General features: G+C 45.7%; 1 protein-coding gene across 2 annotated transcripts in view; it reads right to left on the reverse strand.

Moving 5' to 3' along the window:
• Nucleotides 1-7,099: 7,099 nt before the first annotated feature.
• GLB1 (galactosidase beta 1) overlaps nt 7,100-15,148 on the reverse strand; it is a 90,998-nt gene continuing 82,949 nt past the window's right edge. Inside the window, exon 16 of one of the 2 annotated variants that reach the window (XM_061196465.1) lies at nt 7,100-8,304. In XM_061196465.1, coding sequence (XP_061052448.1) covers nt 8,275-8,304 — 30 coding nt within the window. In that variant the 3' untranslated portion in view covers nt 7,100-8,274. Of the gene's footprint in view, nt 8,305-12,125; nt 12,690-15,148 lie in introns of those variants that run through there. The other variant, XM_061196464.1, reaches the window with a different exon arrangement.

Genomic DNA, 15,148 nt, shown 5'->3' on the forward strand with positions numbered 1-15,148 from the left:
TTCATCAAGTATAACAAATGCATCATGCTAAGGTAAGATATTGGTAATAGGGGAAATGGAATATGGGGTATATAGGAACTCTCTGTACTTTCTTCATAATTTTATTTTTTTTCCTCTTCCAGTTTTATTGACATATAATTGGCATACAGCACTGTATAAGTTTAAGGTGCACAGCATAATGATTTGACTTACATGCATCATGAAATGATCATCACGTAAGTTTAGTGAGCATCCATCATCTCATACAGATATGAAATAAAAGAAAAAGAAAAAATGTCACCAAAGATATTACATAATTATTGGATATATTTCCCACCCTGTACATTTCATACCTGTTACTCATTCATTTTGTAACTAGAAAGATGTACCTCTTAAACTCCCTCACCTATGTTACTCATCCGCCACCGCCTCCCTTCTGACATCCACCTGTTTGTTCTCTGTATCTATGACTGTTTCTGGTTTTTTTTTTTAACGTTTGTTCATTTGTTTTGTTTTTGTTCATTTATTTTGTTTTTTAGATTCCACATATAAGTGATAACATACAGTATTTGTCCTTCTCTGTCTGACTTATTTCACTTAGCATAATGCCTTCTAGGTTCATCCATGTTGTCACAAATGACAAGATTTCATTCTTTTTTGTGGCTGAGTAATATCACATTATATATATATAATACATATATACCACGTCTTCTAAAAAAGAATATTTATATATATATAACTGAATCACTTTGCTGTACACCTGAAACTAACAATATTGTAAATCAACTATACTTCAATTTAAAAAATAAAGATGGCATCTTAAATCAAAGGAGGGACACAATGAATTGTTTATTTAAGGAGTAGACCAAAATGGACCGTCATCTGGGAAAAAAATGAAGCTTGATTCATACCTCACACCATACATGGTTAAATTACAAATAGATAAAATATTTAAATGTAAAAGTTGGAACAATAAAAGTTCTAAATGGAAACATGGGAGAATTTCCTCAGAATTTTGGCACAGGCAAGAACATTCTCAAAATTCAGAAGCCATAAAAGAAATGAGTAATAAATTCATCTATGTGAATACAAAAATATGCATGATGAAACATCACCAAAAGAAAAATCAGAAGACAAATGACAAACTGGACAAAATATGTATACACGACTGAACTTTTTTTCTGATGATTAAATGGCACATGGATGCTTATTACATTATTCTTAGTACTTTTCTGTATAGTTAAAACATTTAATAATAAAAATTAATTAATTAATGTATATCCATATTATGGAATATGCCATTAAAAAGAATGATGTCCAGCTATAAACTTACTACCATGCAGAAATGTTCATGATGTATATTAAGTGCTTCTTTTTTTTTGTTTGTTTTTTTGGCTGCATGGCTTGCGGGATCGAACCTGGGCCCGGCAGTGATAACTTTGAGTCCTAACCACTAACTACTGGACCACCAGGGAATTCCCTTAAGTGCGTTTTAAAAACCTGGAAAGATAAACCTCAAACTTCAACCCCAAACTGTTAGTCATTTAAAATGTTTCCAGATTTATTGAGATATTGACGTTAGCCATTTCTTTTCATTGTTTTTTTTTTTTTAACATCTTTATTGGAGTATAATTGCTTTACAATGGTGTGTTAGTTTCTGCTTTATAACAAAGTGAATCAGTTATACATATACATATGTTCCCATATCTCTTCCCTCTTGCGTCTCCCTCCCTCCCAGATGTTAGCCATTTTTATAGAGGGAAGAATTATGCTTTATAATTTCAGGGCTTCTTTATTTCTTTAAACAAACATGCATTATTTTCATATTCTGCCAAAACAATCAATATCCTCCATTTTAGAAAAATAAAAAGAGGGAGACCTTGTGATTAAGGAAAACTGACTAATGAACCGCAGAGAGAGAATCTAAAAAGCAGGGCTCACAAGTGAGGTGAGCAGGTGGTTGCTCATCCTGATATACCTGCCTGTGGAGATGTGAGGTACTTTGAAGAAGATGCTGTCAGTCCTGCGATGGGAAGCAGAGTTTGCGGTATGAGATGGTTACAAGATAGCACGTGGGAGCCTGCAGAATGTTTGCATTCTTTTGATCACACAGGAGATAAGCCAAGCCTATAACTGGAGCCCTGCCAGGCAGGAAAAAGATCTGCACCAAGACTGGACTGTACAACCACCTCTCCATGGTTGCCTTGGTTAGAGGGATTCCTCCTAATTGTAATGACATCGCCACAAAAACATCACATGCAAATAAAGTGAATGGTGGTTCAAGCGGCAGATTTTGTGGTCTAGCTGGGCTTCTCTTGGGGGAATGACTAAGGAGGAGTTTGAGAGGGTTTGTACAGTCGACAGAGAATGAGCTTATGAGGGAATGGATTTAAGTTGAAAATAAAAGAACTGTCCTTTGGAAACTTCTTTTTTTTTTAAGTTTATTTATTTATTTATTTGTTTTTGGCTGCATTGGGTCTTCGTTGTTGCGCGTGGGCTTCCTCTAGTTGAGGCGAGCAGGGGCTACTCTTTGCTGCGGTGCGTGGGCTTCTCATTGCGGTGGCTTCTCTTGTTGTGGAGCACAGGCTCTAGGCACACGGGCTTCAGTAGTTGTGGCTCATGGGCTCTAGAGCTCAGGCTTAATAGTTGTGGCGCATGGGCTTAGTTGCTCCGCGGCATGTTGGATCTTCCTGGACCAGGGCTCGAACCCGTATCCCCTGCATTGGCAGGCGGATTCTTAACCACTGCGCCACCAGGGAAGTCCCCCCTTGGAAACTTCTTGAGGGTTGCAGATGTGTTGAGTCTATCACTGAGAAGACTTCTAATTAAGGTGCAACAAGAAGCCCACAGTTTGGGGGCCTTCCTGTTTTCCAAAACTCACTGAGATGATACATAACATGTAACAAGAAAAATTTAAAAGATGGTTGGAACTCCAATAAAGATGTTAAAAAATAAAATAAAATAAAATAAAACACTTTAAAACAAAAACAACAACAACAAAAAAGATGGTTGGATACAAAAGCCACTTTGGAAAATAGCTTGACAATTCTTTGTAAAGTTGAACATATATGTACCCTGTGATCCAGAAATTCTATTCCGAGGTATTTACTCAATAGAAATGAAGGCCTCAGTCCTTAAAAGACTTGTTCAAGAATGTTCACCACATCATACTTGATGGTGAAAGACTGAATGCTTTCCCCTTAAGATCAGGCACAAGACAAGGATGTCTGCTCTCGTCATTTCTATCATAGTGGAGGTTCTGGTTAGGAAAAAAAAAAAAAGGCAAGAAAAAGAAATAAAATGCATCCAGATTCAGATTGGAAAGGAACAAGTAAAACTACATCTCTCTGCAGACAACATGATCTTTTATGTGGAAAATTCTAAGGAATCCATAAGGAAAACTCTTAGAGCTAATAAATGAGTTCAGCAGATTACAGGACACAAGATCAATATAAAGAAATCAGTTATATTTCTATTCAAATTTAATCTCATCCAGAAACCCTCACGGACACACCCAGAATAATGTTTAACCAAATGTCTGTGGCTTAGCCAAGTTGACACATAAAATTAACCATTACAAGTTGCCTGCATTGGTTTGATTTCACAGGGGCTCTGGAGCATGAATTGTTTCACAGAATTAAGCCCATTTTGAGGCAAAGGGTATGGCCTTTTGTATTCTCATGTTAGTGAGGCATCTTCCTAATTAAGCCAGGAGTAGTTCTCTGGGGAAAAGAACAACCAACGCTCACAGCAGGTAAAGGAGGGGTGCAGCAGTGGGCAAAGGCTTCTGGGTAGGGTACCAACAGCCTCCAATACAGAGGCAACCTCAAAATTCCTATATAGGGACGGAGGAGCAGAGAGAGAGAAAGAAACAAATCTTTATAAACAAACTAATAGGAAATCTCCCATTCAAAATGAGCCTGCAATCCAACACTCCTTAGTCCAAGGAAGAAATATAATTCTACAACAATGAACAAGATCAACAATCCAAACGAGCTCATTTGAGATGAACTCAATATAATAAAATAGCGGAGGAACTACTTCTAAATAAATATGCTGATCCATTCTGAGGAAGTAATAACACCTACTAACAAAGAACGAACGATTCTAAAACATTTACCGACACCAGATAGGGCTGATCCTACCCAAAGGTGCTAAGAGAGATGTATGTGGGTGTCAACAGTAAACTTCCATCTAGAACTGAACTTAACTTCTGTTTTGAGACCCCAGTTCCTCCAAAAGGCAGAGACTTAATCTCAGTCAATTCAGCATTTAACCCACGCCCCTTCCTTCAGTGACATTAGGTGTCACAATTTTGGGAAAGGGACTCTGGTCTTTGTCACCTGTTGCTGTCAGCACCTGCTGAAATGCAACTCATCCTGTCTGGGCCTCAACCATCAACCCATGGACTGATCTCCTGAGTTGATCCACTGATCCTTTGGCATTCCTCTTGCAACACTGGAAATGCTCCATTTTCTCCTGTATTCCTCTGTGGCCTCAGAAGACTTAGCAGGGCTTTCTGGAGGCTTTGCTACTTCATGCTGCTCTGGCTGGCATAAGAGACCATCCTTCTGCCCTCCACTCCATGTCTTGCTCATAGGAACCCTTGAAGGGGCCTTGGTCCGCGTGCAGACACCCATGCCATGTTGCCTTCACACTTGAGCCATGATGGGGAGCTCAGGGATCTTGCTTCCTCCCCGCAAAGCCCCATTTGCTCAGATCTCAAAACTTTGGTGGGGATTCTGTTGTGGTTTCCAACTCCAAGGGCTTGGCCATGGGAGGTGGCCATGCCAGAACCCTTCCCAGGGATGCTCCCTGGCATCTGACTTGGCTTTCCTTTTGACTCCTCTCTCTTAGAGCATGGAAGCCTTCTCAGGGGCCCTTCCTAAGAAACTGGACCTGAAGGAGAAAGGTGAGACTGTGTCATTTCAGGAATACAGATGCGACATGTTTAATTTTTAAGTTATTAGAAACTCAGAGGTGGGAGTGGACAAAGAAGAGAAGAGAAGCGAAGATAAAACAAGGATGGCCAAGCAATATGGAGCATGGTAGAATGTCTTGTAAAAACTGGAGTGTCTGATATTCAGTACTATCAAGCTTATGCTGTTGCTGTGTAGACTGTCCCTCACCCACATCTCTTTAAAGCTTCTGTAAAGTTCTAAAGATGAAAGGCCCAATGTGGGTGAGGTTTTGGTGAAACTCAAGGGACTCAGTTCCCCATTTGAGTCAAGATACTGCAAAAGACTGTGTGGGATGATGAGCTCGTTCATGAATTGAACTAATTCAGTGGAAGCACAATGTCTAGCCAGAGGAAACCATGAGAAAGGAAGCTCTCCCGGGGTTCACAGAAATCTTGGGAAGGTTTTAAAGACAAATCTCATCTAAATTTTTTAAAGAGAAGGACACCTCAGCTAGCATCTGTGTTAGACACGGCTAAAGCAACACTGAAAACACATGGACCCACTCCCAGTCTGTGAATGTAGACACAGAAGTATTTTTTCATCCAGAAAGCATTGATTGAGGGCTAGATGTGCTGTACTGGGTACCAAGGATACAAGAATGAAAATCACATGGTACTTGTCGTGAAGGCTCTCGGGTCAGCGGTAAACAAATAACAACAATATTATGAGCTAAGTCCCACAGAAGGAGATGAAACCTGAGCAAGGATTAACAGTCCCTCCTCTAATAATTATCAGGGCAACCTAGCTCTCCCATTTCCTCGTCTGCCCCCAAGGCTCACAGAATGTTTGCCAACCTGGTCCTAATCCACAAGTCTGAATATCTGACACAGTACCCAGGATATTTACTTATGTGTCCTTTGTCTAATTAAACGATGGAAGTTCCTCTTCTTTTGTGATTGTTATTATCATTGGCTATTGCTTCATGAGCATAAGACTACTCTGCAGAAGCTCCATGATGACCACGTATTGCAGTTAAGGTGATGGGAGAGTACAGTATTAACAGCAAGTGTCAACAAAACAGGAAATCGCCCATTATCTCAAAAACCTTTGGGTGAGATAATTGCCTTAATGTCTATAGTTCGTACGAAAAACAAAAGGCTCTTTTTGGAGGTGGGCATTTGTCCCAAAGAGACAGATGAGATTCTTAGCACATTTAGTGTGAAGATAGATTTTACGAGACATGATGGAGATGGAGGGATTGTGTGGGACATGTTTTCTTCAAGTGTGAGTCGAAAAGAAAAATTCTCCCCTACCATTTTCCATAATAACAGCAATCAAGAAAAGAAAGAAGAAAGAAGGAAAACAAATTATCTAAGTTTCAAGAGTTGAGGAGGAAAATAAGTTCTTGTATTGCAGACTCCTGCAACAGAAGAATTCATTGGACTATGAAACAAGAGTTTTAACCAAAATTTTTAGAAACTGAGACCCGATTGAAATAAAAAGGTGTTTATTTGGGGGTTGTTAGGACTGTAGCCTGGGAGACACAGACTCAAGAAGCACCTGAATTTATTCCGCTGGACTACAAAGTGGGGGAGGCTGATAAAGGCAAAACCCACAAGGTTACAGTCAGTTACGTGAGTTGTTTATCGAGAACTAGAATTGGAGCTAGCGAGAAGTAAGGGTGCTTTTTAAGTAAGATTGATTGGGGTCTGAATATTTCTGGAATTCTCTATTGTCATCTAGACGTTGGATCTTTGTAGTTGCTGCTTCCTCCCTGAAGTACCTTCTGTTCTCTTCATTTCTATTCCTTTCTCCTTCTCTTATTCTCCACATGGCTCCACTCCAGGAGGCTTACCCTGACCAATCCCAGCTCTGCAACAGGTCCAGGACTAGATCCGGAATGGTCACAGCACGCTGGTCTTGTCCTTGGAATTGTCTTCCCCACAGACACTGCATCGTCCATTCACACATCTGTGTGCTCCTTGAGGGGCAAGAAATACGTCCTACTCAGTAGCATGGGGTTCAGAGTAAGTACTGAATGAACATTTATTGTATAAATGAAAACACTCCACTCATAGTTAAAGGTGAAGAGCACACCCACCCTAAAAGGGACAGGACCTGAACCCCTGGGGAGTCCTCAATGACACTTCTTGGGACACTTCATGACTTCAAAGGCCATGGAAAAGAGGACAGGTGATCCAGAACGGCCCAATTACCTAGATAAAAATCCCATTGCTTAGTAAAAATTAAAGCCAAGGTGAAGTAAATTGGACAGAGTGCACGTCTTGCTCAGAAATCTAAATCCAAAGATAACAAAGAAGGAAACCAGACTTTAAGTGCAGTATACACTCCCATCACCTCACCCTGCCATATACTCTTGCCGGTGGTGGGGTCACACAGTGGATTTCTAGTCTATGTTCAGAGTCACAATTCCCCTTTCGTTAATACGTGGTGGGACCCCTAAAGGCCAGTAATCTGCAAAAGAGACAAAAGAATCCAACTCATTAACACAGGCTAAACATACCCACTCTGGAGCAAGCACAGTGCTCTGCCAACGGGACCTCGGACCAAGGGTGAAGGGATTCAATTCATGCTCACCGGCTTCTCAGACTTTAGTGGGATGGACGTAAATACACAAAAAGGACGCTCTAGAATTCCCTCCTGGAACACGCCCTCTCGGAACCCGGCTACTGAAGGCATAGAGAAGGTCATGTATGGAAGCTTTGGTTGACAATCCTAGCTGAGCTCAGCCTTCAGACATCCCAGCCCAAATGCCGTCTGGAGTGAAGGAACCTCCAGACGATTCCAGGACCCAGCAGAGGCCGCAGGTGTCATGGAAGAGACAAGCCATCCTGCTGTGCCTGTCCCAATTCCTGATCCATGGAATCATGTACATCACAAAATAGTTTTTCATGCCACTTATGCAAATGTATTGAAGCAGTTTGATGTGTAGCAACAGACCACGACCAGCGCGGCACGCAGTGATGGGAAATGCCCTTCGGATTAGGAATTCAAGGTGTTGGCGCCAGAAAGTTGCTTAAGTTTTGAGAACAGGTGAACAGAGGCCTTAAGGAAGTGGAGAACCCTGAGGTCTACACTGAGGTTTCTGAAGTCCACGCTGGATTTCAAGTGTTTTCTGTAGGTACAGGCTGCTCCCAGCAAGGCCAGGCTAGTGCTGGAGGGTCCTGATGGATGAAGCACCTTCACCCTTTCTGTGGAGCCTCCCCGCTCTTTTCTGGTCTGGGTCCATGTTTGATACTAGACTGTCTCCTTGGCTTTGCGTCCTTCAGCCAAACACGGCGCCTGGTCAGAAGAGCCAAGCTGTTGAACTGAACACGAGGAGCTCCAGGGAAAGGATGGTGTCTCCTGGTGGCTTTTCTTCCCTGCCCGTCCCTCAGGTTTCCAGATGATCGGTTACCTGCTTCTGTGGAGGAATGTGATGGGAAAGAATGCAATTAGCCTTCAGGAAGCCCCTGCTCCATGGCAAGTGCCCTATGAGGCGCTTTTATGATTATTGTGGGGACCCCACTTAGGAGGTGAGGAAATGGGGGCTTAATAAGCGAATCACTTCCTTGAGACCATGTCGATGGTGAGTGATGGCGCGGGAGCACGCACCTGCGTTTCTGCCCCCAGCCTGTCCTGTTTCACCGGGGCGGGGGGGGGGGGTGGGACGGTGCTGCCGGCCTGAGGGCTCAGAGGCCTGGGCTCCTGGGGGGTTCCTCACTTGTGGAAAACCCCTGGGGGTACAGAGCAGCTGTCTGCTGAGGAATCAGTTGAGAATCATCCCTGGGCTTTTATAGACAACAGAGGGCTGCCGGGTGTCTAGTTAGCAAACCTCAGGACCCGAAGGCTGAAGGGCAGGGGACAACCCGGGAACGTGCTCAGTCAGACCAAGAGCAGAGGCTGGGCTTAACCCAGAACCGCCTCAGCCCGAGTATCTGGACACCGACTGGACTTCCCTCACAGCCCACGTGCTACTAGGCCACCCGAGCCGTCTCTTCTGCCACAGACCAGACAGAAGCCCTCAGAGCACTGACTGAAAAAGTGATTTCAGGAAATGACTTTTTTTTTTTTTTATGCTCATAAGGCAAGAAACAAAGACCACACAAGATCATTTCCTATGTGTGTCATCTGACAGAAGACCTATCGCTTGTTGGGGAAACAATGAAAAAAACCAAACTCGGATGAACACGAAACAATTTCATTCTGAATAAACTGGATTTGCTGAGAAATAACAATGGACTGACTGACAGACAAAAAGAGAGAGACACTGAGCAGCCTGACACAGAGCAGGGTAAAGAGACAGAGGGCACAAACTCCAGGGCCACAGGGCCCTGCCCAGGGCGACTCTGTCCCTTCTTCATCCCTTCCTTGCCTCAGACAAGATCTTCTGAAATTGTTTAGCAGTTTCTTAAAAAGTTGGACATACATTTCTCATGTGACTAAACAATTCTACTCCTAGGTGCCTACCCAAGGGAAAGGAAAACAGTTGGCCACATGAAGAATTGTGCATGGATGTTCAGATCAGCATTATGCATAAGAGCCCCGAACTGGAAACAATCCAAATGCCCATAACGGACAAATGGATGTCCACACGTGGAATGCTCCTCAGCAGAAAAAAGGAAGAAATTTCTGATCACGCTACAACATGGGCGAACCTCAAACACATTATGCTGAGTGAAAGAAGTCAGACGCGGAAGACTTCATATTGTGATCCCAGTTCCATGAAATTCTGACAAAAGGCAAAATTACAGTGATGGAAAACAGATTCGTGGTTCCCTGGAGTAGGGTGGAAATGAAGATTTTCTGCACTAGAGAACCTTCTGGGGTGAAAGAAGTGTTCTAAAACTGTATTGTGATGGTGGTTTACACCAATATAAGTTTAGTAAAACTCATCAAACTGAGTGAATTTTATGGTATGTAAATCACACTTCAATAACTCTGTTCAAAACAAGAGGTTCTGCAGGTTGTGCAAATCTGGGGAACGTCTAAGCCAAGGCCACGATGTTCACAAGGATGGCTGAAAATATGGTAATGTTCCAGGAACATCAGTGTTATGGTTGGGTTAGCTCAGGCCTGCTCAGAAAGCTTTGACATATTAAAACCAGCTTAAGATAAATTTAATATAAAAGGTTTACATAGCAGGCAATAAAGGTGCTGCCCTTATTTTTATTTTTTTAAATTTTTTATTTATTTATTTATTTTTATATTTATGGCTGTGTTGGGTCTTCGTTTCTGTGCGAGGGCTTTCTCCAGTTGCGGCAAGTGGGGGCCACTCTTCATCGCGGAGCGCGGGCCTCTCACTATCGCGGCCTCTCTCGTTGCGGAGCACAGGCTCCAGACGCGCAGGCTCAGTAATTGTGGCTCACGGGCCTAGTTGCTCCGCGGCATGTGGGATCTTCCCAGACCAGGGCTCGAACCCGTGTCCGCTGCATTGGCAGGCAGATTCTCAACCACTGCGCCACCAGGGAAGCCTGCCCTTATTATTTTCAGATGTAGCACCCTTCCACAGAGTTAAGAAATCAGGAATGATGGAAGGGGCATTGTACTATAAGAACGACATTATAGAAGATGAAATGTATGCCCCTGAGAGGCAGTACAGAGGGTTGGATAGGTTTGGGTAGAGTCCAGGTTGGTACCATTTGTGTATTAAGATTCTGTTTTCCAGAACATGACATCCTGGACAAGGGTGAAAACCCCAAAAGATTCCCTCACATGAACCAGACAAAACACTCTGGCTTTGGACAGCGATACACCAGATTGGAATCCAACTCCAGCTCTCGCTGACGTTTAAATGTTTTCATCTGTGAAGTGGGTTTACTGCTGCCTATTGTAGGGTGCAGTTCTGAATATCGGATGAGAGGATGGAAGGGAAATGTACGTTCTGACGCGGTGGTTTCACTCCACTGCCTGAGCCTCTGGAGACTCCACGATAGGGAATCTCTGGGAAGGGGACGTGCAATGTACCACTGTACGTAAGGCTTTAAAAGGAATGGTCTCACATCTTCTCAAAACGTGTCACTGGGCACAGTTCTTGAGTATCATTTTCTAAGTTTTCAGTAACTTAGTAGTGGAAGAAAGAGTGATGCAGTGAGGCTGCGTGTGCAGGTAGCAGCCCCTTCACCCTGTGGTCTGCCCAACATCCAAAGGATGCAGGACATCCAGCAGAAGATGCTATGGAAGACAGTCCTGAGTTAAGTTCTGGTCTGTCTCAACTCATACTTGCCTCCTGCAGTGGCTCAACGAGAGTTTTCAAACTCCCTGTTGAATCCCAGACAGTCATCACTGATGTCTAGGAGACAGAGAAAAACACACTCCCATGAAAAGATGTTGTAGATTAGCATCAGAAATTTTTCCTTTCTTCTTCCCTTAAAAAAATGTACATCTTCTCTGTACAGGATTTAAAAATATAGGTAAGCAAAAAAGAAAAGGTAAACAATCTCTCAAACACCCACCACCCAGATATGCTCATACTGACAATTCTGTTTATGTTGCTGTGGTCCTCTCCTGTGGGAACGTGAGCATGTGTCGATATATGACGAATGCGATGTGTGTCTAGACACCAGAGCCAGACAACCGGGGTTAAAACCGTATCTCTACCACTTGTAGACGTGTGACCTGGTAAATCGGGGAAGAGGACAATACGTTCCTCTGAGTCCTTGTGGGGGACGAGTGGACTAAATATACAGTATGCTCAGAACTAGGCATGGTGGAGGACAGTGCCCAACGTCTGAGAGCAGGATGCCCCGGGCAGGACATGCATCTCACACAACGCCTGGTCTCTGCATGTCCACGTGTGTTCACATGTCTACTGACGTTGAACAGGCCTGGGCTGAATGTGTGCATACGTGCAGCTCTTATGTCTAAACACACAAAATGGGATCCAACTTAAGGCAACCTGCTTTTTTAACACCACTTACCATGATCTGCATCACCATTTTAGTGGCTCTGGGGTCTCCTACTGTACAGATGCACCATCCTATCTACGCTCTCCAACTGTCAATCCTTTGCATAATTATTTGGAGTTGTGTTTAAAGGCTCACCTAGTAGATATCACAGAGATTCAAAAGGAAGTCAAATAAAGATCAGAAAAGCAATAGTCCACTAGATCAAAACAAGACTATTTTCTACTCCTTTGAACCAACCTCAAGTTAGTGAAGTGGCTTATTCAGCCCACTCAAGTCTAGTTATGATTTAAATCAGAACCTATAATTTAATACCTGCTAAACATTAAAAACAGTAAGATCATTTGAATACAAATTTTATTTAATGAAAAGACTACATGATCTGTACAAAATAAAAATCGGAAACACCTTGAACACTTCCATTCCAACTCTGCAGATGCCTCTGTGTGTTGCTGGGCTACCACCCTCACCCTATGTCCACGCAGCCAGACGGGGGTGCGTCAGGCACCGTCAGGAACCTCAGGTGAGAACACACCTAATCTATTTTCCAATCAAACTCTCCAGTGAATGCTGACCTTCCGAGGGGCATGTGAGCTATGAGCAAGGCTAGAATTCCAAAGGGTCACAGTCCTTGTCATCATACACGGTCCAGCCATGAGTCTTGGTGTTGGTCTGCAGGGACATGTCTGTGGGTCTTCACTGCACCGATCACCGGCCTGTCCACGAACTCCACGGTGCACAGTCCTGGGTCACCATGCCCACAGGGCGCACGCTCTAGCTCCAGCACGATGATGGTGTTTGGGGCCGAGGTCACCAGGATGTGCTGCGGCACGAACAAGGTCATCTGGGGGCCCCGTGCTGGCCAATAGCGGCCAAGGTTAAAGCCATTAATCCACACCTGACCCTGGAGAGAGAGAAAACCATCAACCCAGCTGCACTGACCACCCTGGGGAGTGCGAGAGCCTTGGTGCAAGGGGGCCAGGGCGGGGAGGCGGGCAGTGTCCCCAGAAAGGCGCTCTCCTGCCACAGGCCAGGCCCAGAGCCAGGCCAGGCCAGCGTGGGGTCCAGCATCCTGCCGAGATGTCCAGCCAAGTCGGGCAGGGGCTGGGTGGGAGAAGCCACAAAAGCTGCCCCTGGTACCCACCCTGCTTCAGGAAGAGATGTGTCTGGTCCCTTTGACTGGCTTCAGCACCACACATATCAGCACTGGATGACACTGTGGCAGATGCACCAAGTTACTGGATTTCATCCTGGGTCCAGGGCGGGGTGGGGGTCAGGTGCCTGTCGGCACACACCAGCCTCCGCCTGGCGCCTCTGTAGGCAGCTGCCTCCCTGCCTCCTCAAGGAGACGAGCTTTCCCTCTTTATTCTCCCCTCCTCCAGGCAGGTGGTGACCTCGCTGCCTCTGTGCACGAGATAAGCACGGGGCCTGCAGCCTGGGACACACAGGTCCTCTAGAAGGATGTGGAGGTCGCGGAGGGAGAGACGGGGGCCGCCCAGGCGGGTGTCTATGTTCCTGCTGTGTTTTGGCAGTTTTCACACCAGCATCAGAGTGAGGGTGGGGACTTGCTTCAAGGAGCAGAGGGGATCCTACAAGCTGCAAAGACGACTTCCATGAGTAGGAGAAGCTGCTTCCACCACAAAACTGAGAGGGAGGAGAAAGTCCTCAAGAATAGGGACCAGGTGCAGGTGTGTCTGCACAGCCTCTAGGCAGGAGCTAGGATTTGCTCACAGGTGGGACTTAGCAGTTGGATGAATAGATGGAACCTTGTGTTACACAGAAAGAGAGCAAAGGAGGGGAGATCTCACACACACGACAGAGCAAGTAGGGAGAGAGAGAATACGTGGGAGAGGATGGGGGGAAGGAAGGAAGAAGGAAGAAGGAAGGGAGGGAGGGAGAAGTATAAAAAATCGCTCCCACGGTGGCCCAAATGTATTGGGGGACACCCTGGAGGAGGCCCAGTCCTGGCTGCCACCAGCAGCCCTGACCCAGCTGCAGAACTACTCAGTTCTCACCTGGTTAACCCCAGGTGTCCCCTCAATGTCAGCTTCCTACCTGGGTTCAAACCTTACTCCTGCCACTTACTGGCTGTGTGACCTTGGGCAGCTCTGCACTCACTCTGGTACTTGGGGACAGTGAGGGCGGGAGGAAGCAGTGCCTGGCCCGTGGTCAGCATGGCGTGGCAGCACCCCTCACACCAGCACAGTGAAAAGACCTTGGCCTCCACAGGCCCACGAAAGGAGGCCAGTGATGGAAAGCCACCTGTCTGTTGGGATAAGTCATTTAGAAAAAGGGTGACAGTTTCACAATTCTCAGAATTATTTTACTCTTGTTTTTACCACGGGATATGCTATCTCGATCCATCCTGAAGGTGCACGCAATGACAGCCTCACCAGGTTTTATCAGTTGAAGATCTGGCAGCACCCTGTTTCCGCAGTATTAGAGAACAGCAGAACTTGACTTTTGTGGTCGAGGGGGAACGATGGGCTCCAAGGGGGAGTGCGAGAGGGCTCGGTGAGTAGCACACAAGGGCTGGCCTGGGCTCCACGGGCTCCACACTGCATCCCAGCCACGGCCATGCTGAGGGTCAGTCCCTTCTAAGATGCTACCCCTCACATCCCTCGTGCTGCACCGGGCATGTCCACCTGGAAGCTGGGGACCGGGTCCTGAGTCCCCTGTGCCGGTTATCGGGACCTGGGAGCCCAGGGTGGAAATAGGCTCCCCTGGCTCCCTCCAGGGTTGGGGGATGCAACTCACCCGGGCGAGGAGACAGGGTGCAGCGAGCAGGGGCCCTGGGAGCAGAACGCTCCCTGAGCAAGGAGCAACTTGCTGGACACTGGAAGGTGGAAGGGGAGCCGGGGCACTGCTGGGGGTTTTCACGGTTAAACGAGGAACTGACAGAACCAGGCACCTGTGGGCTCAGCTCAGCCTTGGTCCACCCACTACTCCAGGTCCAGCTCGTCCTCCTAGACACTGCCGTGCCAACCAGCAGTGCAGTAACTGCACAGACAACAGCCCCAAAGACCTCCCGTGAGCTTCCCAGGGTACCACTTGCTTCTGGGAGTCCCCAGAGAAGCCGACTGGACCAAATCGGGAGGGTGATGAGCGTTTCTGCCTTTGATTGTCTGGTCCTTCTTCCAACTTTCACTTCTCCAGCTGCCCCCATGTTTCTGGAAGGTCCAACTCCCACTAGCGAACACTCGTGGTGGCCCCACTTCCCAGACTACTCTGTGACCGACGGATGTAACCCCCAATTGTCACTCCTAGCTGCGCATCGCATCAAAGGTGATACAATTTTTCTCCTGATTCTCCTTAATTTGCACGATCTGTTCTAGTTATTCTTTTCTCCCCCAAATTATCACC

The sequence above is a fragment of the Eubalaena glacialis genome, chromosome 7 (genome assembly GCF_028564815.1).
Source record: "Eubalaena glacialis isolate mEubGla1 chromosome 7, mEubGla1.1.hap2.+ XY, whole genome shotgun sequence".
Taxonomy (NCBI): domain Eukaryota; kingdom Metazoa; phylum Chordata; class Mammalia; order Artiodactyla; family Balaenidae; genus Eubalaena; species Eubalaena glacialis.